Source organism: Alosa sapidissima, chromosome 9 (genome assembly GCF_018492685.1).
Source record: "Alosa sapidissima isolate fAloSap1 chromosome 9, fAloSap1.pri, whole genome shotgun sequence".
Classification (NCBI taxonomy): domain Eukaryota; kingdom Metazoa; phylum Chordata; class Actinopteri; order Clupeiformes; family Clupeidae; genus Alosa; species Alosa sapidissima.
Window position 1 is genome coordinate 1,472,530 of NC_055965.1, and position 24,843 is coordinate 1,497,372.

A 24,843-nucleotide genomic window follows, 5' to 3' on the forward strand; every position below is an offset into this window, starting at 1 on the left:
TATAAGTCACGTTTTTCAGTGTGTTGTAGTTCCACAGCCACAAACATGCAAGCAGCACATCCGAAAATGTAGTGTAGGTCCCCCATACACATGCAAGTTTGTGGTGTAATAAATAGCACTCAAATACTACTGCTGAAGGTTTCCTCTTCAACATAATTAATAAGGAACAACAGCATACATAAGAATAAAAATCCATTTATAAATATAAATCACAATCATGCATTTGCTGGCTGACATAATATGTAAGGGATACTGAACAACAGCATTAAGTTACCAGAATATATTAATAATTAAAGTCCTGCTTGCAAAATCACTGCAGGCTTCATCTAGTAATTGTGATAATAGTTATTTTAGACTTGTGCCACATGCTAATTATCTGTTAAAAAGATGCAGTTCATTTAGACTTCAGAATTAGTATTGTGTGAATATCATCATTTGAAATAATGATTCATTTAATAAGCTGGGAGACGACCATCATTCCAATACAGACATCTGCTGCAACAAAGGAACAACAGCACCATTAAACTAAGTCCAGTATGCCTGGGCTCAGGCTGGTCGCCTCCTACCACATCAACAACATAGCTGCAGTGAATCACACAAGAAAAAGTGATCATCCAACCACTGTCATGCAAGTGAAATACGATTGGACAAGAAAAAGTGATCATCCAACCACTGTCATCCAAGTGAAATATGATTGGAGAAAAAAAAACTTCATGGTTATGCATATCATAATTTAACTGACATTCTAAAGGACATTTGACTGAAGGGAAATAATTATCATATAGCAGGTGTGTGTGTGCACGTGTGCATGCATGCGCATAGACATGCGTCAACAATTACTTAAGGGAAAATGATATATAATGCAGTCAAGGACAAGAGGTTTATTGCTCATTAATTAATGTAATGTTCCCACCCATGAAATAAATTATTGGTTCACAGAAAAGTATAAAAATATTTAATGAGTAACAGTAGACAGTTGATACATGTATATTTCATACAAAGACTTTGTACTTAAAAGAAGTATGATTTAATTGAACTTATTAATAATAATAATAATAATAATAATAATAATAAAATAGATAATAAAAAGAAGGGCTCTTATGTTAATCCATTCAACACAGGAAATGAAGACATTACAGGATTATTACAGGACTCCTGTTTCTGCCTGTACTTCTATTTGCTATAAAAGCATACGTCAAGGAAATTAGATTTTCAGTTAAATTGTGCAAAATATTTCAACTCATGAAAATAAATGTCATCTCGATTCGCCTATCTTAACAAGAAGTCCAGTTAAGTCATATTTACTCTTGCATAGCAAAATCGAATAAACGGATAAATATTTCAGTTAATAATGCTGATATGTCGTGTAGAACACATTAGTATTAAGATGACGGACATGCCTTCCTCTTTTTCATTCAAAATATTGTAATCATTGAGCAAACACTGGTCACCATCATATAAAAGAGACCATGCATAATTTTTATTCTAGTTTAAGCACAAACAAATATTCTTTGGATTTAATATGTTATACTTTCAAAAGTGAAACAACTCACATGATCAACCCCCTTGTTCTCTCCCTGACGATTACTACATATTACCACACACAATAAAAAAAAACACATTACAGACAGCTAGACAAACATACAACTGATTAAGATCCTCACAGTTTTGTGTAATGTATTGCCAGTCTGCCATTCTATGACAGTCTCTTCCCTTTTTTATTAGACATTATTACCTCATTGTTTCAGTGCTGCAAGTCATTTCATCATAAATCAAGTTAAAGTGCAAACCACTCCATTACCATCAAAAAGCTTGGGTACCCGAAACACATTCCCACAGCATGCTAGATAGTGTGATGGGATAAAGTGTTTCAGTTGAGTGATACATAAAAAAACAAGACTCAGATATTTAACAAATATACTGAAACTCTCCTGTTTATCCTTGATATGCATAAAAGCTGTCCACTTAAAGACACAGAGCAGCTCACATTGAATAGCAGGGCTCAAATGAGGCTACAGTGGGGGCGGGGGGGGTCCATTATTATCTGATTCCCCTACTCTTACAATGTTGAAGAAAACCCTCAAATGCATTATGTGACATGCCTTTGCTCCTCAGCCAAGCCACACACATCGCTGTCAATCAATATATCGAAGAATAGATCAGTCATTGGCAACCAGTACACTGGGCAACTTTCAGAATCCTACAGAGATGTGTGGCTTGGTAATAGCACCAGTTTCAGATTTAGAAAACATTAGCTCACATCAGTAATCCCCCTTGTGAGCAGCTAATCAGTGGGGAAAGTGGCAGGACAGAAACCCCAGGGCCTAGGATAACAATCTGAGACTGTGCTACTGCATGCCAAACACAATAACAACATTGGTCAAATGCATTATGTGCATATGCTTACAGCAGAATCTCATTTTCTTCCCACAATTTCCTCATGATATTCTGTCCCCAAGGCCTAGTTTACCTTGAGACATTATGAGTGTTTTCATCCCTAAGACTGAAAGGTTAACATGGATGGAACCTTGTAATTAGAAAGTCATAAACCGTGGGTTCCATTTGATGTACTAATGACGTCAGAGCACCTTTTCGCTGGCAGTTAGTAGTTTGTATTATTTCAGAATGACGTCTGAAAACTCACTATGTAGAGCACAGCATTTGTAAGAACTCGTTCCACAAAGATTTAGGATAAGTTTTAGTCATAAGATAGTGGTCTAGCTTGCTAACAGCCAGCAAACACACTTTGTAAACACCAACAACACAACAGGCACTGATAAAAGTCAGTTGGCATGCTAACTGGTGTATTTTGACAATATAATTAGCGACGTTGTGTTGTAAGAGCTGTTTCACAGGGTTTTCAGGACCAAGTTGGAGCACAAATCTAGGGAAAGTCTAGGTAATTGGTGGGTGTGTTCATCTCTCCCTCACTGAAACATGCACCACACTTTAAAATCTGCATGATGTCACATTATACTATGGTATTCACACATCCCCCCCCCACATAAACACACACACACACCCACACACGATGGATGCTTTTGTAGGTGTATGACCACTCAAGATCAAGACGTCAAGGTGAATCACAAAGTGAACATCAAGACTGCTCTCACACCTCACTTGAATACTTGACTTGTCACTCATGTGTTTCGTCCACCACACTGGCTCTGCAGGGGAGTCCTGAGTAGAGTTCCATTCTCTGGACTCATGAAAGTGTATTGTCCTCGCCGGACACTTGTGAGTGCTCGGGGTGTGAGGTGGTGGACGCTGACCTCGTCTTGAGACGGAGGAGCCGCAGCATCTCCGCCAGCTGTCCCTCCAGGGCAGTGATGCGGCCACTGAGTGCCCGCATCTCTCCCCTCAGCTCCTGCCGCAGCTCCAGCAGGGCCGTCTGCACGTCCAGCTGCTCAGCGGTCACCTGGAACACACGTCTGCCCTCTCCTGCTGCCCCGGTCATCGGCGCTTGCACCGGACTGCAGTCCTGAGGGGTTTGAGACACCCCTTCCCCAACGCTGTCCAGACGGAGGTCACTCTTGGTTATGCCACTATCACATGAATCTGTTTTCTTCAGCAAGATGACTTCATCATGCGACTTTGTCCGGTCTGGCAGCGTCTCCATGGACTCGGCCTTGGCCACAGTGACCCAGGCGTGATGGGTGTGGTCACGCTTACCTGGCGTCTCCTTAAAGCGGCCCCACCCTCGACCCTTTGGCAGCTCTGCTGACTTCAGACCATCTGGCATGCCGTAGGGGGCATCGAGTTTGGCACGACTGGTGAGTTTGGTAGCGGCGGACGAGGAGGATGATGTAATGGGAGCGGAGGGACTCTCTGTGACCGTGATCATGCTCGTGGCTGGAATGACTTCACAGACCAGTGTGGTCTGCTCTGCGCGGATGGAGCCCTTCTCGATGTCCTTCCCCTCCAGAAGGGCCTGCCTCGCCCTCTCCGCGGCCAGTCGCGCCTCCCTCTGCTCCCGGAAACGCCGGAACAGACGACGCACGGGGTGGTCTGGAGGGAGATTCAGCGGCGCCTCGTCCTTTCTCTTCAGTCGCTCCTCCTCCTCTCGTTTCACATCGCTAATTTTACGGAAAACAATCTGCAGAAAAGCAAAACACCATGTAAACATTACAACCGAGTCTAGTAGATGTTCTAGCTGAATTCTAGCTGGGTTCTTGTGAAATTCTAATGTTGCCCAGTGATACTGACCACCAGACTGCTTTTGCCTCAGAGCTTTGACTGGCAACTTGGTTGACAGCTGATTAAATCTGTTTTCGTTATCCCTATGGGTCTGCGTCTGGGTTTCAAATGGACTTCCCTAATCTATCGGCTGTGACAGTTATTTGCTGTCATATCATTTATCATTTTGTTTGTTTGTTCCTGTTATTTTATATTTGCTATTTATGCCAGTAGTTTTGCAAACACAAATCTTCTGGCATAAATGCTACACATTATCATACACATTAACTAGCAGAAATAAAGATAAACACTTGATTGAAAGCTTCTGCAACCTCTCATGTACTTTCATGTTTACCAACGTCCATCAGATCTTTTGTCCTGTCAGTCTCCCTTCTTTCTCTCCCTGCCTGCTGACAGTAACCCAGAGTTCAATTCAGAGAAGCTGAGGCATTTGTAATAGTTCAGTTCTGTCTTCTGACTGATATTTAACTCATGTCATCATCCTCTCACCAGGCCACGGAGGCCACAGTGGTTGTAAGTAAGGGAGGCATAAAACTCTTTTGTATGATCTATTATGGAGCAACACCCTATTTTCATATACGGTATGTGGTAAGTGTAAAATAATGCTTTGAACCCACCAGTGTCGTGAAAATGACCGTATTTGTTATAGAATGTATTTCCTACAGAATTCCAAATGCACAACAAAAGGAAAGTACTGAAAGCTCACCCTTTTCCTTAGGTTGTATGTCAGATGTAGGTTGCGTGCAAAGTGGTTTGAGAAAGCTGTGTAGAACTCCAGAACCTTCTGCAGAGCATCACGCTTTATGATATGAAGGTCACAGTATGTGAGTGCCCGTACATTCGCACAGGACTGTGCCAGATTCAGCTCCTTCCAAAACACATCCCCAAAAACATCCCCTTTTCCTAGAAGATAAACAGTCCTGAGTGAAAGATAGAATATTCCATTCATGCATTTTCAATAATAATAACTTGTGATGATGGTGATTATAATAATGGACGGTTTTTCACAGAAGTCAGGCAAGTCATTTTGTATACTGTATTAAAATCATTATATTGGAACATTGTCAGCAATGGGCTTTTCCTTTGCTTGAGTACACTTTCCCATATGAACTTCTCTAGCAAGAAATGACCACTGCTAAAGCTGATCACCAACAGCTTAAACCTTTTACATATGATGATGTAATTTACCGGTACTTGCATCTCCTCACAGATCTGGTTCATGCTGGAAAACGTGACTGTTAACAAATTCATGAGCCAGATTCTCTCACAGATCCTGAAAACGGTGCATGTTTGAATGAATAGATGTGTATTGTGCAGTGAAAATGTTTTTTTTTCTCAAATCATTAACACATGAAATTTCTAAATTCAGTCCCTAATATGGCATTAAATATTAATACAGTCAGTTTCCAGTCACAAACAAATGCCTGCCAAAGATCATTTCTTGGAAAGGCCTTCAGCTGTGTTGCTTTTAAGCTGAGGGACAGGACAGCATAAATATTTGATTCTCACCCAACCCATGTCTTTATGAACCTGAACATCAAACATATAAGCGTTCTATAGGAGAAGTAAGCATCAGTGGGGGTATTATAAACCACTCTGAGCTATCTTACTCATTTATCTCTTCTGGCATCATCATCTTCCTCCTCCTCATCATCATCATCAAAATTAAACACATGTGAAAATGAGTGCAGGGGCAGCATATTTTAATCTCCATAACTCTGTTCTATCTCTGTGTTTGTAAATAGCACTGTTGTTTTGATATGATAAAAAATGACAGATAACCACCTGTGTTAACCTCAAAATTATTTGCTAATTTTACAAACCCTATTTATTGCAAGACTATAAGTGTCTCCAAAGTAAAATGTTATACTTTTAAATGTAAGGTCTGTTACAATACATACATCTTTTGTATGCTGCAGTACCCATGTGTCTCTGATATTATCAGCAAGATGTCCTGAATTATGTAGTCTTTGTCTTTCCCATATTGAAGAATGACTAGGGCATTTGACCTCTGTGTCACCACATTTTATACCTCAGGGAAACAGGAAGTCATGGATTACTGGTGCTTTAAATTTTCAGTAACGGGTGCCAATAATTGTGGCAAATGTGATTTTGATCAAAAAACAAAATTCTTCAACAGAATAAATGTATCTCCCCTTCTATCAGTGAGAGATTCACCAAAAGGCCCTTAATTGCCAATAATTGTGGAGGGCATCGTAAATCCGGTGTCCAAGAATAAAGCTGTACTCTAGGTGTCAACTTCCTATCAAAACGTTCAGAACATTTTAAATGGACTGCATTTTGAAATAGATTTGTGTGTGCAGTTTCACAAACTGTAGAGTTCTGGGGGAAACATCACCTTGTAGAAATGTGTGTACGTTGTAAAACTGTTTTCATTTTGCCTTTTTTCTCCTAGCTTTAGAAATGTCTTATCAGCAGTCCTGCCAATATACTGCCTCTCTTAAAGCACATGAAACTCACCCAAGATGGCAACAACCTCATCATCTTGGATGACCTCTAATGACCCCGACACCACAAAGCAGAGACTGTCCACACTCTCGCCTGCATGGAAGATCAGGTCACCAGGGGCACTGTGAACCGTCTGAAATTCCATAGCAAGAGCACGAAGACATCCATCACTGGCCAATCGGAAGGCCGGGTGTTCTTTAAAAACCTTCCGGTTCAAGTGAACACAGATGTCTGCACGCATGTCTTTTGGACAGATCTGCAGCACCTATAGGTCAAAAATGCAGAAAATTCAGGTCATGACATAGAGTTCCATCATGATGAATAATGTCAACAGTGGAGTTTTTTTACTAATAAGCAGTGTAGGGTTTTGAGTTGTACAAACAAGAAGTAGTCAGTGCTGTATGAGATGCATCTTGCCACATGCCTTATCAGTATCAATGCCCCTGGACATGGACCAGGTGGACACTATGTAGTCCATCACTCTCTCACTCAGACCCTTAGGGACCTGGTAGAGCTTCAGGAAGTCGCGGACACTGTTCAGCATTTCGTGGTATCTGTTGGTGTTGGCATACATCTGCTGGAAGATGGTGGTGACATTACCAAAGATGGTTGCATACAGAAGGGCTGAGGGGTAAAGAATATAGAAGACAGGATTAGCACCAAACCACCAAAACAAATGCCACCAACACTGTTCAGTATAAATGTAGTTGTTTATGCAATGAATGTTATCTAGCTCTGCACCTCAACTCAAATCTAAACACCATTCCCACAAACAAGACATGAACGCTTGTACAGTAACTCTGACAGATGTAGTTTGGTCTTCTGTTGTCAGAATATCCACAAGCATTCCAAGTGTCTTGTTGGATTAAGCTATTCTACTGCATTTGCCTACATACTGCATTTCTGTCATAGCAGACGTAGCTATATGTGGGGACTGTGTCACGGCTCAGACGATCAGCACTGCCTCTCCACAGGGGTGCCATATGGCTCTGCTGGGACTGCTTCTCTTTGCAACAACACTTCCTATGAACTCATTTCACTTTGATGCCTTTCAATATTTTATGTAAAGCTTTCAGTTCCTGCTAGCGCAGCCAAATTGTTTTTCACTTTTTTTACCTTCCTTTTTCCCCGAAATTTTCGGTCAATGATACCCGGCACACCGGGCACATGAAATTGGTGAGCATGTAGCCCCATTAGGCTGATACAGAAAATAAGCTTTCGGTTCCCACTAGTAATAATAAATACTGTTTGTATTGGTTAAAGTGTAGTCAAAGGAGATAATGGTAGAAGGAGAGGGAGGCAGAACTCGAACCCGCAAACAGCAGCACATTGGATTGGGAGTCGAGCATGCCAGCAATCGAGCTAAAAGCCCAGGCTGCTAGCTCTTCTGCCAGCACTACTCTTAAGGCGTCCGTCAGGAGGGAGATTTACCAATGTACGTACTGCACTGCTATGGACCAGTTGGCAACCGTTACATGTGCAAACTTGTGTAGATATATTCAGTCCCATGTCATGTTATAATTTTGTCCTCTACCAATTCTAACTCACACACACACACACACACACATCTGTCCTCTTTACCCCCCCACACGCACACACACACCCCACACATATACACCTATCTTAACTTCAATGTCCAGCAACTCAGACACTTGCACAAAATACTTCTGTTTATAGCCTTGCAAGCCTTACTTGCCCTGCCAACACACATCAGCTTCATCCAGCAGTGAACATCCAAATCACCCTGAGGCCAAACAAGGCCACGTCACATGACAAGATGAACTCAATACAGCTCACTCACAGCACACACACACCCACCCACACACACACACACAAACAAACAGAAATACATGGGTTTGGTTTGACTTCAAGCATCATATTGTACTATTAGAATATTAGAAATCCATTCATTTCCAATCAGAAGAAGAAACTAGACCTAATCTATAAATATGGTTATGGTTATGGTTTTGGGATTTAGCAAAGGCTTTTGTCCAAAGTGACTTACAAATAAAACAATACAATAGTTAAATTAACAGTGAACAGTTTTAAAAACAATGGTAAGACTACAATAAGGAGAATAGCAATAATAAACAACACTGTCAATGCAATCAATAGCCTAATGAAAATAAACAATGAAAATAAACAAATACTATAATTCACTATAATTTAATGATCCAGATAATGTTACAGTACCAGCAGGTGCTTTGCTTCCATTATGTCCTATGCCAGGAAAGTTTTCCCATCAACTAAAAACTAATTTAACTAGTCAGTCACACAAACAGTATAATTTAGAAATGTCAGTGACAACTGGTAATTGAATGTTTTGGATAATTTTGTCAAATTACAAATTACGTATAATTTTCTTAATTCTTATTTTTCTTATCCATGTTTACACAACTCTTACCTGCAAAAGCATTCTATAACAGCACAACCACCAGCAGCAGTGCCATGTCTCAGTTCACTTCCAGTTCACTTCAACTTGACATTTATTATTTGTGCTTAACAAACATTACTCTCCACCGGCTCCCAGTGGCTGTTCAAATTAAATTCAAGTCTCTGACTACAGCAGGCTTCTGATTGGCACATATCTACCTCTATCATTCATGTCTGTTACTACTGTAATTGGCACTGGTATAAGCAAGAGATCCCTGTTCAGGCTTTTGTGTCATTTGTGGTCATTCTTTGGTGGAATAGCAAATCTAACTTCAAGGCTCCAGACTCACTTTGTGCATGGGTTGCCCTGGTGCACTTAACGTTTTCCTTTAGGTGCAACAGCACATAACAAATAACAAAAAATTCTCAACAACAGGGTCAGGGTCAGATTCATGGTCTTCCAGGTATTTGCAGAACAGGGGTGAGAACTACAAGAAATTACATTCATTTCAATTATTAATTGTGCATATGTGTTTTGGACATATTTGGACAGATATATAGAAAATATTTTGTAAGACAAGTCACTGTTATATGTGGATAAACTGATCCTATCATCATTGGCTTATCTATAGAGACATGTGCTTAGAGGATAGAGGAGGAGGAAGCTTTGGCTACATCCCAGGTTATGTATAAAGGCTCAAATCAAATGTCCCCACTTTCCTCTCTGCTAAGGGAGGACAGTGGGTAAATGTACTCTGTACATCACCCAACCAGTGGATGTCCCTCAGGCCCAAACATACTGTAGCTTTCTGGATTAGCCTTGATGCTGGACAAACATGTGCTCAGTCAGCGTCTGTTGGTGCATAACATTTCTGCATTTCTGTCTCTCTCTTCACTGTCCTGTCATAATAAAGTCAAAAAGCCAAAAAGACATATTTAAAAAAACTTACATCCAATCATCATCATGGCTACAGCAAAGGTCTTCTCCCCGTCTGTTGTAGGGGCGATATTTCCAAAGCCGATGCTGGTAAGGCTGGTCATGGTGAAGTAGAGGGAGGTGATGTACACCGAGTCCTTGCTTGGGCCGCCCTCCCATCTCCCAGTGCCCGTGGCGTTGAAGCGATATGGGGTTCCCATCGTTTCGCTCAGCAGGTACAACCAGCTGTCTGTCCGCACCATATTGGCGTCCTCGTCGATGACTTCATAGTCGCCGATGCTGTACCAGATGCAGGCCAGCCAGTGGGAGGCCAGCCCGAAAACACACACCAGCAGCACCAGCACGGCCGCGCCGTACTCAATGTAGTGGTCCAGCTTACGCGCCACGCGGCCCAGACGCAGCAGACGCACCACCTTCAGGGAGCTGAAGAGACTGCTGATGCCCTTCAGACAGCAGTGGATGTGGAGGAGCAGCATGGGGAGAGCAGGTAGGAGGAGAGACAGAGTGACTTTGGTTACTTTCACATCCGAAAAAAGACATGTCATAGACATGGAGGAGACAGCATATGAGATAGGAAATAATTTGTCTGAATATGAATCTACTTAACTATAAAACATATAATTGGTCTTCACAATCAGGTACATTAAAACAAGCAGTGTCCTTTCTATGTCGAACGGTAAGGTTCAAACATTTTAATACTCAGTGATTCTGTAACTGTTACTAAAGATTACCTTGAACAATTTCTGAATGTCTGAAAATGAAAGTTTGAATTCCTTTTTGTTAGACATGTGAAACAAAGACTGTCTTCACTACACCTGCAGATTGCAACATCACTGTCTCTTATTGGGCATCTTAACAATGTTCACTGAACCCAAAACAACTCACAAGGTATGTTCACCACAGCTTGTTATTTCTGCTCAAATACTGCAAAATGTGACAGTAGCGCTTTGTCAACGCTAAGAGAGCATAGCTTACTGCATGGGCACACAGACACAAGCACACAAACAAAGATTCAGAGAGCTGGATAACGCATGTTGACATGTTAGACCCTTTGAGGCATTAAAGTGTTCAAATCAACTCCCTTTCCCCTCTTTGCATTGGCACAACAGAACCCGGGAGACAGAAAGAGAGCAAAGCAGCAGAAGAAATGTAGGAATAGCCGGCCAAGACCGGTCTGTTCTCTTCATATTTATTAATTATTTAGAAAAGAGGAGAGTAGACGCAATGATTGACTCCTGACGTGCAATTAGAAATGCATCACATGGTGATTTACATTTATATTATATCATTAATGGGTGGATGGAGTTGGCATTTTCTTACATTTGAGGGAGCTCATTACTCATTGTGCAATTCAAGCCTGCCTTTGTGATGGACGTACAATTTAACATTGTAGTAGAGAGATGGGAATGGGGAAACCTGTCTTCACAAAATGAAGTACAGTGACAGTCTCCACAATGTCCCTCAAACTGTAATACACTCTGTCACTGGCTTGTGCAAATTGTGTTTTAGTACTACTACAGTTAATACTGTGCAAATAGGAGTTTCTGTGTATTTCATATGTAGCCAAATGTGCAATCCATTACATCTAAAATTGGCTTTTAAAAAATCGTATAATTTGACCTCACTGACCAAGTATATTTTTTTGGCCTTTTTATGCCTTTAATGAGACAGGACAGTGGAGAATGACAGGAAGCGAGCGGGAGAGAGTTGGGGGTGAGCTCCAGAAAGGACCACGGGGCGGGAATCGAATCCGGTGCCCCAGCCAGTCGCGCCACAGCTGGGGGCTGACCAGTGGTTTTTAATGTGTCTCTGCAAATGCAAGAAAGACAGAAAGAAAGCTGACCTCTCCTTCTGAATTGTAGAACTTTTCATATTCCAGTTCAGTCTGTAAGAGTCTAAGCTATAACTCCTATGGAACTCTGGGCATCCTCACTGGACCAACACCTGTCGTCGGCCTTTGAAAAGTTTTTCCAGATTTAAAGAAAATACAACTCCTATTAGCTGGGAGTCAGGCTGAACAACTGGTCAGCCTTTCAAATCCACACTCAGAGTGTTCATGGTGGTCTGAAACAGTTCCACTGGATTCATATTGAGCTGGAGGCATACAGTAGTTTAAGAGAATAATGGATTACATAATGGGCACTTTATTTTGTGTACTAAACTTTAAATTACTGCCAACTGCACCGGCACACTGAAGTTTTAAAGTGGAGCAGCATAAGAGCATGGTCTCTCAGAGGAATTCTGCTGACTTGGATGCCGTCGAGTCTTCACAGTTATAGAAATCTGGACAATTTATTGGCACTCATGTTCTGTTATACCCACCCTGGAGAGCTAAGACTCTGGCTGTTTCTCAAAGTCAAGGTGGGATTCTTCAAGGCTGCTATTTGAAGGATGTTACGTCATCGAGTCCCGTCGAAGTACTCTTCCAGTGTCAAGCATCCATCAAAGGCTACCAAATTCTAGCAAGGACAAAGTCCTTAGTTTTGCTGAATTTTCGAGGATGCAAGTGTGTATGCTCTGCGTGCTCAGAACAAATACAATCATGTGTACTCATTTATGGAGCAAGGCAGATCACTATGTATTTAAATGTAAACATATCCTCTTATTGTCACTATGTAAAGTAGCCTAAATGAAGTATGGGCTCAGGTAATTTTGACAACTTTAAACTCTCACACCTTAATTGTGTAAAAAAGGCATTTAGGAAGGGTATTTAAACATTTTCCGATGAGAGCAATTGCAAGCTAATTAGTGCATTTTTCTCTTCACGATTTTGCTTAATGGTTGCTGCTCTGCGGTTTATTTTAGCAAACAAATAAAACATGTATAATTTAATTTATTGACGTGGGAGAATGACAGTGGTGCATTCATTGTTTTTCTAAAAGAAGTGGTAGGAGGCATGATTTTCAATAAAGCACACCTGCAGCTCCTGCACACTCGCCAGTCTGTTCCATTGTGTGCTTTCCTAATGCTAAGAGGAAGCCTTTCCTCATCTTTGAAGGATTTGACTAGGCAGGGCTCAGTTCTACCGATCTACCTTGTCTCTGTTTAAGACAAGCCTCCATTCAACAAACGTCTTGGTGACTTTCAGCTCAGTCTACTGTGACTTCCTCCTATACAACAATTATATATTTTCACTTCAATACACTCACGCATACCTTAAGCAATAGTATACTATTTATAACTGTAAATAATCACTATTTAATACTGTTCATGCTGATGTAAATGAAGTTGTTGGTCCAGACAGTAAAAATAGGGGTAATAGGGTCATATAAACATGAATGGGCACTTGTAATGGAAGTTTATATTGATATAAGATTTGGATTGATAGTATTGCATTTGTGTGCATTGATTATGTAAATATTGGGTTATGTTGTCATCCTTTTGGGGATCACAGTAAAATTCAAGTATTACATTAGAACTAACACTTATTGCATGTCATGAATGATAACCGTGTCAGATTTCTTTCTTTTTTACTTAGTAATGCAAATCTATGGAAAACTAAAAAGCTGCATGTAAAATGAGACTCTACTAATTAGATGTTCATACACTGCCACACATTATATTTCTTTAAAAATACTTCAAGAGAAAAAAAAACATACCCACCTCATCTACATTCTCAAAGGCATTGATGACATCATAAGGTAAACAGGACAGCAGGTCAATGACAAACCAGGTCTTCACATAGTTCATGCGGATAAGCTTGGGGTCAGATATCACTTCCCCTCCTGGTCCGACAAACGTAGTATGGAAGTTCAGCACAATGTCCACCAGGAAGATTACATCCACAATGCTGTCCACCACCAGCCAGGTGACATTGTTCTGCTTGGTCTTAAAGGAGACGTTATAGGGCACCATAATGGCTGTGTAGAAAGTGAGGATGAGGATGACCCAGTCCCAGGTGGTCTTGAAGGCACAGTAATGCAGGATAATGTGAGGAGGGGTCTTGGGAGTCTCTTGCTTATACTGGGGAAGAATGTCAGAGCCCAGCTGCAACACCTGAGGAGACAGTTTGTGACAGTTTGTTTGTGACAGTTATGCCATTGAAACAAACACACACACACACACACACACACACACACCACCTCTAGCCTCACCATACTTGGCACTGGCATACCTACACTATGTGTTAATGTGCCAAAACAACATTCTGTCTCTAAATGTGGAACAGACAAATGAGTTGATTGGTCATCAAGGAAAGGAATTTGATTGAGTGACTGTCATCTTCAGCTCAATTGAGCTCCCCGTATTCCAAGCAAATCCAGATATCCCACATAATGTTAGCATCCAACTTGGCTTACTATCATTGACTACAACTAAGAAACCTGGGCGATTTGATCAGGTTTTTGTCAGTTCACCCTCTATAACATTAGAAACATCAGACCCTATCTCACACAAACATCCTACACACTTCCTTCTTCAAAGCCCTGATCATATCTAGACTAGACTATTAAACTGTTATTCTAGCAGGCCTGTCTGCATATGTGAGTTCATAACAGATAATTTACTCATTTGATTGTTTTTCAATATTCCATAAAATTGACATGCTAATACCCTTGTATACCCTGCACTCTCACCATGCCTTGAACTGTGTGAGCCATGTATTATACCATTGTACCATAGAACTGAAGTGCTGACATGTCATCCCTCTGTAAACAAACTTGGTGTGACTTGACATGACTTGGTATGACAAACACTACCTCTGCCAGACGTGAGTGCTTATGGACATTCTCGCCTTTATGGACAGTAGGAGCCAGCTGCTGGATGACCCCACGGCTGCTTGTCAAAGCTCGCGTCAGACGAGCAAACTTCCCCCAACCTTAAATCAGAGTAAATAAATCAAAGAAAACAGATGAAAGCATGGACTGACAAATGAAACAAAGACCTTGCCCCTCCACCTGACTGTCCCTTATTAGCATCGACAGAACATTACCAACTAAATCCTGCTTATGATGAAATGAACATATCTGGGTACATTCACAAACCTTTTGATGAATCATCTTCAATAGGTTGCTTGAAAGCTGTAATGTCGTTGAAAGTACATAGAAACAGCACCACTTTGTCTTGTTCATTCCGAATCGGGGCAATCTTCACAAAGAACCACACCGGCATTCCTGGAATCATTAATCATTTTCAGTCCCAAGGCATCTTTGTCTTTTTAGACCTATTGCACTTTATACAATAGAAAGTGTGTTAATACAAATGGCACTCACTGTTCTTCTTGTACATGAGAATTTCAAAGGAGAAAATTTCATAGTTTTCAAATGTTTGTCGAACTTTCTCGCATGTGTCTTTGTCTGTGAGCTCTCCATACATGAAGCTAGGAAGAACAAACCAGAGGTTACAGAGTTGTTTCAGTTTGATAACTTCAGTCCCGGGATACCTAATTAGGTAAAGTATGAACACAAGAAGTAAGGTGACATGTAGCATTGTGTTGGTTTAGATCAGCTCATCACTTGTGTAATATACTTTTGTGTTAAAGTGTAGTCATAAGACTTAAATACCTAAATGTGCATTATTAGATTGGTAAATAGATTCTAGTGTCTTGCATATAGCATGTAATAGAAATGTGGGTTAATTATGAATATACTAGTATGTATCTCTGAAAATACAGGTTTAGAATTGTAAGAGCAGACACATGGTCTATGTTCTGTGGTTTATGATTGTTTTCAATGTAATAATCCGGAGAACATAAATACCTGCAGGTGCTGCTCTTCTGCATAACCTCAGCACGATGATAACCAGATAGTTTGCAAAATCCATCATTACTGTACACAATCGGCCAGTCCACAATCTGAGCATTGCCCAGTACAAAATTTGTGTCTGTAGGGAAAGTAAGTTACAGAGAGATATGGCAATACCAAAACTAAAAAATGTTTTGAAGCAACAGCAATGTTGTATTCTATATCAGTCCAACAAGAGCCACTCATTCAGAATGTGAGAAACAAAAAGGAATTTGCTTGAACTCTGCTAGATATTTAGGAGTTAGGCTACAATAGTTTGGCTTGATGAGTAGTCACAAATTGGCCTAAATGGGTGTAGAACAGTCACAGAAGGTCTGACCTAGACCTGACCTAGAAACTGAGAGCATCTTAAAATACCTCTAAAAACTGGATCAAACTACGTAATGTGAAGATGTCAAAACCATGCTGAACGGGACAAAGGCACAGCAGATTTGGGCAGTATTGAAATCCAGCCAATGCTGTCCTTTAACTACCATGACCAAACGTTTGTGGACGAGGTTCTGATAGGGTTCACACTGCTCACCTATAAAATCAAACGTAAAAATGAAGGCTAGGTAATGAAGGGAGAGGGGTACGGGACAGAATGAGCCGGTAGGATGAGCTAAATTTACAAAACAGATCAACTGGGAAACGAGGGGAAGCAAACAGAAGATATCACAAATAACTCGAGGGTGCACAGAAACAACATATAATTAAACCAATTCAAAAGGAAATTATACCTGTCTGTCTATGAGATAATGTCCAAACTGAAAGTTGAAAAGAAATATGGTTAAATCACGTTGATGAAAGGATACAAACGCGTACTGAACGCGACACGCGTAATCTGTACTGTACCTACCCAAAAATGGATAGCTTTGGACGTTCATCAATAACGCTATTCATTAGCGAACTTAAGAACGATTCCCGATAACTATAATGGTGCTGCCAGCTCAACTGTCATGCATTTGTAATAAATACAACAGTAGGCTATTACCCTACTTTTTACGATAACCTACCACTACAATCACTGGGATAACTCTTGTGCCATTGCGCTTTCAAGGGCAACTGCCCACTGCGGCATTGAGATGTTTACAGTTGGCTGTACGTGCGTATTGTGGTCATTATGCTATAATTTAAAGATAAAAGTAAGGGAAATAAAATAATATCTTAATTGTAGCAGTCGCAACTGTGCATATTATACATCCCGTGAACCGTTTCAATAGTCGTCAATATTTTAATGTAGAAACATACAGAAGCTTTTCTTACCGTTTGATCGCCTAACAATATTTTCTAGAAAAGTATTCTGTGGGGCCACGAGACCTCTTCGACCACCAGCCATACCGGCTGCAGATTCAGTGAGCTTACGCTCAGAGTGGGCTGGTAGAAGTATCCGCAGGACAAGAGCTTCTGTTTGCTGCCACCCTCATTAGGCTATCTGTTGGTAGGCCTATGGGCTACTAGGGAGATGTAGGCTACGAGGTTTTCTCATTACGCGCCCGGCTCGCTCTCTTATGGAACTCCCCTTGCACGGCTCCATGCAAAACAGTATCAATCGAGTAGAACCGATGGGCAGAGGTGGGTAGACCCCTTACCGCCCACACGACAATGCAATGCAAGTGATCTCCACCTGTCGGCGAAAATTGGACACTTCACGACTACATCTACAAACGATGGCGAAGCAAATGAAACGTTGAAGATGTTGCAGACACAAGAGGTCGGCGGTACATTGATGAAAGAAATTGGTTAGTGATAGTCAAGCCAGAAATAATTTTAATAGACTAGTACGTTTCCTAGCCTAGTAAATGTTAGAAAATAAAGTTGAACCAAACACATCTGTTTTTTATTTGACCTTGAAACCATTGCAGTATTTCTGGTAGCGCTATGCTAAAACCACAATAATGACCATGCGTTTTGTTTAGTCACTATTACCCATGTAGATTTTTGTAATAAACCTAGGCTGTAATTAGGTAAGTGCAGGCTAACACGTATTTTGAAAAAGCCACTACAAATAAATGTAAATACAACACAGTCGTTTTTCATTAGTTTAAGTAAAATATATAAGATTATGTCCATACAGTTAAAGTTTATGTCCCTCAAATTCTGGTCAGAAATGTAGTGAAACCCATACAAGTGAGCACTTGGCCTTAAGCCTACATACAGTTCATGAACACTGTATGTAGCTCTGGTGGACATTCCTGCTGTTAGCATGCCAGTTGCAAACCTATGCATCAGTGTTGTGAAGAAAAGAGTGGCCTTTTTAATCAGCATATTTTGATATGCCACACAGGTAGCTGTGGCCTATTAGCCTACAGTTGAACACTTTATAGCTTACTTTAGACTTGATAGCCTATTCAGTAGACCTATACTGTATTTCCAAGGCCTTACTGCAAATGCAATAAAACACATAACAAAATTAGTGGAAAGATGAGATAGGCATCTTACAACTAAATGTAAATCTTATGCCTAGGCTAGCCTAGTGAACCGTATTGGCATGCACACTGATATGTCCAAGACTCATACAATAGCCTACACTGATCATGTAGTCTTCTGATTCTGGGGCCTGTACAGTAGTCCTAGTCTATGAAAGGACCTTCTCCGGTAAAAGTGCAGGCCAATCTTATTTAACGGGCATAACAAAATGCATGGGTGTAGCTCCACCTAGTGGCATTTCAGTTAACATATCTAGCCATTGCAGAGACCAGTTAATGTTGTTGTTTAACAATAGCGATGACTGAAAACAAAATATAGTAGCCTATTTTGTCACAATATTTTACTATTCCTAAAAAAAAACACGGCTGAATTTCCACCATATCAGAGAAACCAAAAGTCTTACACATCTTAATTGCGATATATTACAGAACCTTCCGCCAGAAGAAATAGTTTCCCAAAACATTGAAGATTTGATTAAGCCAAAGGTGCAAATAATTCAATCAACTACATTTAGTTTATTTATGTAACAATATGTTTTTACACGTATGTACAACAATGTCATTTTATAGGAAAAAGTGTAAGATCGTTCTGCACAGCAATGGAGGATTAATACTTGACTGTGGCACGGTGTCACAGTTGCGTAGCAGGGGGGTTATTGAGGGAGACAAGCTGAATAATTTGTGCATTGAATGCATTTAACTGTAATTTCTTTTAGAAATATTATTTAGCACTCATATTTATAATGCCGGGAATGATGGATAAAGGTTCAGAATATCTTGGGAAAGGTAGATCTAATGGAACAAAAAGTCCCTCAAATGCTTCGAATGGACATTTTTCTGATGAGAGTGGCAGTGACGACGAGCACGGTATAGCCTCGAACACTTATTTCCAATACGAATGCATTACATGTTTTGTCTGGACTTTGGTAATTAATTGCAGTGTAATTAGTGTGTATGTAATGATGCCATAACACATATTCATATTTATTTGCAGATGTGGGTATGCGTGTGGGATCTGACTATCAAGCAAGCATTCCCGATTACGACCCGGGTAAGGCTAACTTGCCTTTCTCAGCGTACGTTGGTTGCACTGAAAGTGATTAGCAAAAAGGCTCATGCTACCTGGGGTGGTAGCCTCGGTGTGTTTTGAAAATACGATAGCAAGGAAAATATACATTATTTTAGTGCAAACACTCAGTTAACCAACTTATCACATTGTCGGGGTCATGCTGTTTATATTTTTTATTCGTACACGTACCTGTACGTTATAATGGACTTTGTATTTTCGTGCTAGATGCTAGCAGCTCCTAGGCTACCTGGTCGCACAGTGTCTAACGTCATAGCACTTCTACTACCCCTGTTGATTTTATGGCAAGATTCAACTGTCGGATCTCTTGTATTAACGTTAGGCTCTAGTTTGCAACAATATATGAAAGGAAAGACCGAAATGGAAAAAAATACTAACAAACTTACGACATTGTGCAGGTGCGACAAAATACACTGATAAAGACATTGGTGGAATGTTAGTGTGGTCTCCGTACCATACTATTTTGGACACGAAATGTAAGTGTAACCAATTCAAATTTGAACACGTGGTTTTGTTTATTTTTTTTGAGCGATTGAATTTTGCTTCATCCAGTGTTAACATTAACTAACAATTGCATTCTTCACAGTGGATGAATACATTGCCATTGCGAAAGAGAAACATGGATACAATGTTGAGCAGGTAGGTTTACAAACTCAAGAGTGAAGTTCATCAATCGCTCAATACCACGACAGCATGTGTTTGTTTAGTTTATTTGTAGCGATAATAATTTAATCTGTGTTGTGTTTATTCGTAAAATAGGCTTTGGGCATGCTTTTCTGGCATAAGCACAACATAGAAAAATCTCTAGCGGACCTACCCAACTTTACTCCCTTCCCCGATGAGTGGACTGTTGAGGACAAAGTTCTGTTCGAACAAGCTTTCAGTTTCCATGGGAAGAGTTTCCACAGGATACAACAAATGGTAACTGGGAGTGCAAACATCTAGTTTACCTTTTGAAATGGGAGGTAGTTAATTGTATGCAGCAAAAATTGTATGCTGTTAAATTGTTTGTGACTGGCGATATGCAGAGTAAAGAGATTTGGACACACTCAAGCCCTGTAAAGGCAGCACCAGACTCAAGTTCATGCTCATATATTTTGATCTGTAGAGAATGGATTTAGATGCTTTCAACTTATTTCTTGGGTCCAGTGCACTACATGATGCCAATGGCTACCTTACTGGATTTGCCAAGACAAGAGCTTGTTTCTTCACATTCCATATTTTTGTGTAGACTTCACTTAATCATAAATGGGTAGTTTGTAACACCAAATTTCGGCTAAAAAAATCAATTTAGATAGTCATTTCTTTTTTAAGTCTAGGACTAGACATAATCCATGTACTGTGAACCAGCCCATAATGTTCAGTCCAATTCTAAAGGAAGATTGGTAATATATATCTTACACTTGATAGGGCTTCTGTCCTAAGGGGGTTAAATATGTGTTATTGGACCACTAAATGGCATTATCACAATCAATAATATGTTTTTCATACAACCTTCTATGTAGCTTTGTACTGGTTTTGTACAAAGGTGACGGGTGACAATTGTGAACCTCCTGAAATATCAAAAATGTGCGTTCCATCATTAGATCCTAAGTGGTATTGTGTTTGCTGTAGTTGCCAGATAAATCAATATCCAGTCTTGTGAAGTACTACTATTCCTGGAAGAAGACCCGATCCCGGACAAGCTTGATGGATCGGCAAGCCAGGAAGTTGGCCAGTAGAAACAATCAGGAGGAAAGGCATGTTCAATTGGTCTATTATTATTATTTTTCTGTTGTTGTTTGTTTATTTGTTTTGAGAGTTGTTATGTGTTGACATTTTTATTGAAATTGCTATGAGTGTGAAGAAGAGTATTGTCAGGTTGATCTTTGAGATGTTGAACTGAGACATTATTTTCACACCTTAGTGATGAAGAAATGGATGAGGCTAATCCCATTGAAGCGAATGATAGTGATTATGATCCAACTAAGGAGACGAAGAGAGAGGTACTGGAATTCTGAATGATTCTCATTCACTGATGTGGAGTATAATGTATGCGACTCAGACACTGCATGTAAAAGTGACCCATTCTTACTGTCCTTTCTTCCATCCTGTCCCTGGTCAGAGCCACTCGGAGACACAGATGATGAGCTCTAAAATCGGATTGGGTCGGCGGGACCACCAGACGCTGCAACACCGGCACCACTCTCAGCGCTCCAAGTGCCGCCCCCCTAAAGGCATGTACCTGACACAGGACGATGTAGTGGCCGTGTCCTGTAGCACTACTGCTGCTAACACCGTCCTCCGTCAGCTGGACATGGAGCTGGTCTCCCTCAAAAGACAGGTATGGCTCCAAACGCATTGCTATTCTTATTTTTGCCGCTTCATAAATGTTCAAAGTGAATTATGTAATGCTGGTGTGGTGTGTAGCATTAGACATTTGGATGAAGTGTGTGTGTGTTACCATTTATTATTACACAGCTGTTCATAATGCCGTAGAATGCTCCATTCACTTGAATGGACCTTCCCAACGTTTCCCAACGTCTGAAAATAACAGACTGCTGTCACAGAAAATGGGTTGTTTGCTTCTTGTATGTCTTTTATATCATTACACGAATAGTTGGTTCACTTATCGCAATGGAAAGTGGACGTCAGCAAGTAATACATTGCACACAACACCTGAAATTTTCAAGTTCTATTTGTTTGGCGGACTATTTGTTTTCTCAGCGGAAGCCACAAAATGGTAGCAAAATCATTTTAAAAGACCCACTGAGTGAAGTTTCTTGACTCGTTGTGACAAGTAGCCGTGTAATAAGCTGGATAATGTATTGTCCACCGATCCCGTTTGCCCTGTCGGGACTTATTTTCCGATAAATACCGGTGGACAATACACTATCCCTTACTTAGTTCTTATTAGTAGTACCTACTAGCTCACCGCATATGTGGTTCTTTTCATACTGCTGTTTAGGTTCAGAATGCCAAACAACTGAACAGCAGTCTTAAACAGAAGATGGAGACTGGTATCGATGATCTCCGTCTACCCGAGGTAGGATGGGTGAACAAAGATTTTAAACTTTTTAGTAACTTCAGAAACATTTTTTTCAATTATATATACTTTAAAGAGAGTCTAATGTTTTCCAGCATGGCTTTCTTGTTTAATCTCATTTTAGAGTAACCAAAAAGTCAATGCACGGTGGACCACTGATGAACAGCTACTTGCAGTACAAGGTAGGATTTAAAAAGTTCTTGAATGTTTGCAAACTCTTATGTTTCACATGGCCCATTTTCTATTCCTTTTTTTAACATCATCACCATGATCTTTTCTGTTACAACCAATTTTCTTTCAAATGTGTCACTTTCAGGTGTCAGGAAGTACGGTAAAGACTTCCAGGCCATTGCCGACGTTATCGGTAATAAGACAGTGGGGCAGGTCAAGAACTTCTTTGTGAACTATCGTCGCCGATTTAACCTGGAGGAGGTGTTGCAAGAGTGGGAAGCAGAGCAAGGCACACGTGCACCAAACGGGGACAGCGCCACCTCTGGCGAGGACACGAAGAACAACTCCAACACCCCTTCAGGGAAAAGTACAGATGAAGAAGAGGAGGAGGTTGTGGAATGTTACTCTGTTTCTTTCCAGAATAGATGTTAACCACTTATGTATGCTTACTGGGGTGATGCTCACAGAATAACCTCTCTCTCTCTCTCTCTCTCTCTCTCTCTCTCTCTCTCTCTCTCTCTCTCTCTCTCTCTCTCTCTCTCTCTCTCTCTCTCTCTCTGTGTTTAGGTGACTCTGGCCTCAGGTCCGTCTCCAGTTTCGCAGGCTTCTTCAGGTCAAGCAGCAGCCAGCTGCACCACCTCACTTAACCAGCCTCCACCTCTGCTGCGCCCGTCCCTGCCTGCCACCCCAGCACTCCATCGCCACCCCCCACCTCTGCAGCAGCAGGCTCGCTTCCTGCAACCGCGGCCCACCCTCAACCAGCCTCCGCCCCTCATCAGGCCGTCCAATCCCCTGCCTCCGCGCCTCAACCCACGCCCCACTGCGCCCACTGCTCCCTCGGCGTCTGGCACGGCTACTCCAGCTGTCCAGCAGCCCCCCACACTCATGGGCATCCAGCCTGAAACACCGTCCCCTTCTCTGCACTGAGCACATGCTTCTCCTATAAGAACTGAAGCTGAGCAGATATTGTTTTTCATTCTATCTTTAAAATGTCTGCCTTTATTCTTTTTATGGTAAAAATGTTCCTGGGGCACTACCAGCCAAATAACAAGAGCTCTTTGTAGAGCCAGCAGTCTGTAAAAAGGAGGAAACATGTAAACCTGTAGTTTTGTATTTATTTAAAGATTTTTATGTAACATTTCATTTAGAATTATGTAATCATAACTTATAATGATTATTCATGTGTAGATGTCCTAGTGTTTTAATAACTTGCTTAAAAAAAACGTAATTGAAATTTCACCTGAGGTTATGTTGGCACAATCTTAAAATCACAGAGCGTCAACACTAGACTCCAAAATATCATGGCAGGCAGAACTTTTTGTGAGTGTTTTTGTCGTTCCTAGTAATGTTCAACATTTATGCTCAGTGATTTTAGATTTGTTAAAATACGCATTTGTGATTTGTATATAGAAGCATTTATTTATTTTTGTACTTGGTGCTATGGACTCTTATTTTGTTTTGTCCAAACTCTGGCATAACCTAAACCTTCAAAGTGCTCTTATAAGACTAAGAGAAAATAGTTCTTAAAAACTGGAAGATAAAATGAGGATGAACTCAACTGTGTCTCTTTTTTTTTCAAATTGCTTTTTAAAACTTCGTACAAATTTGTGTTGAAGGTCACTGTTCCAATATGTTGATGGACAATGACTTATTTTAATCACAACAGTTACATCTCAATATATTTGTACTTTTGCCTTCAAATTGGCATATGTAATGTTATTGGTTATTCTGAAGAGAATTGGTATTCTTGATGCACTTATTGGTATAACACTCCTGTGATCAGTGTAACACTAAAGAACCACTGGTTGTCATTTGTCTCCAGTTATGGTGCAAGGACATTCAAGGCAAACTCTCATCCTGCCAATGAAGCTATCTAGTGAATTACATACTCTGGTGTTGCATCTGTGTATGTAAGCCAAGGGTTGTGAAATGAAGACTTCTTGTCTTTTTTAAAAAATAAAAAAAATCAATGTATTTTTGTTATGGAACTGATTCCACATTGTTCAGCATTTTTGCAGCTGTTTTGTTCGATTGACTTTGTATTGAAAGCATACATTTTGTTTATTTATTTCCATGTCTTTTAGTCTGTTGTTTTTTCTTGCCCTCTGACTTTGTCTTGGGGTTTTAATGCTCACTTGTAATTGTTCACAGCTGAATATCACTGAACAATAAGCATTTTTACACCAACACTATGGTATTTGGCATGTTTACTAAATCTCAACTATAGATCTATTTGATTTAAAGGCAACCATAGAAGCTGTAAATGGAATATGTCTTTTTTTTTTCTTTTTTTTTTGTTAAATCACAGCTTAAATGGATGAATTACGTGGCATGCACTGAAATGAAAAAAGGCTGATTGTTAAGTTCTTGTGGAATTGCATTGTATTTGTATGTAACAAGCTGAATAAAATGGAAAAGTAAGAAGCTTTTTTTTT

The 24,843-nt window shown here is 40.4% G+C and overlaps 2 protein-coding genes across 4 annotated transcripts; one reads left to right on the forward strand and one right to left on the reverse strand.

Annotated features, from left to right (window-relative positions):
* Nucleotides 1–1,707: 1,707 nt before the first annotated feature.
* Nucleotides 1,708–17,304, reverse strand: kcnh1b (potassium voltage-gated channel, subfamily H (eag-related), member 1b). Of its 3 annotated transcripts, XM_042104764.1 has the most exons (12): nt 16,963–17,304; nt 16,437–16,463; nt 15,673–15,796; nt 15,187–15,293; nt 14,959–15,087; nt 14,674–14,792; nt 13,580–13,972; nt 9,990–10,419; nt 7,091–7,290; nt 6,679–6,931; nt 4,904–5,100; nt 1,708–4,096 (listed from the first exon to the last, which is right to left on the reverse strand). In XM_042104764.1, exons 1-12 carry the CDS (start codon nt 17,033–17,035, stop codon nt 3,206–3,208), a joined length of 2,943 nt encoding a protein of 980 aa, XP_041960698.1. In that variant the 5' UTR covers nt 17,036–17,304; the 3' UTR covers nt 1,708–3,205. The 3 variants fall into 3 exon arrangements, with proteins under 3 accessions (XP_041960698.1, XP_041960699.1, XP_041960700.1); XM_042104765.1 differs by lacking the exon at nt 16,437–16,463 and having other exon boundaries at nt 16,963–17,303; XM_042104766.1 differs by lacking the exons at nt 16,437–16,463; nt 16,963–17,304 and adding an exon at nt 16,556–16,827.
* A 1,457-nt stretch (nt 17,305–18,761) lies between these two features.
* rcor3 (REST corepressor 3) lies at nt 18,762–24,829 on the forward strand. Its single transcript, XM_042104767.1, has 12 exons — nt 18,762–18,992; nt 19,120–19,176; nt 19,611–19,688; nt 19,799–19,851; nt 19,972–20,133; nt 20,827–20,951; nt 21,119–21,197; nt 21,317–21,535; nt 22,160–22,237; nt 22,362–22,419; nt 22,554–22,798; nt 22,976–24,829. Exons 1-12 carry the CDS (start codon nt 18,869–18,871, stop codon nt 23,333–23,335), a joined length of 1,638 nt encoding a protein of 545 aa, XP_041960701.1. The 5' UTR covers nt 18,762–18,868; the 3' UTR covers nt 23,336–24,829.
* Nucleotides 24,830–24,843: the final 14 nt, after the last annotated feature.

Coding starts and splice junctions, on each gene's coding strand:
- kcnh1b (XM_042104764.1), bottom strand. CDS start 17,035: ATGGCTGGTGGTCGAAGAGGTCTCGTGGCCCCACAGAATACTTTTCTA. Junction 15,797..16,436: donor ATTATCTCATAGACAGACAG/GTATAATTTCCT, acceptor CTTTCCCTACAG/ACACAAATTTTGTACTGGGC. Junction 15,088..15,186: donor TCTCATGTACAAGAAGAACA/GTGAGTGCCATT, acceptor TAATGATTCCAG/GAATGCCGGTGTGGTTCTTT.
- rcor3 (XM_042104767.1), top strand. CDS start 18,869: ATGCCGGGAATGATGGATAAAGGTTCAGAATATCTTGGGAAAGGTAGA. Junction 20,952..21,118: donor AGAAACAATCAGGAGGAAAG/GCATGTTCAATT, acceptor TTCACACCTTAG/TGATGAAGAAATGGATGAGG. Junction 22,799..22,975: donor CAGATGAAGAAGAGGAGGAG/GTTGTGGAATGT, acceptor CTCTGTGTTTAG/GTGACTCTGGCCTCAGGTCC.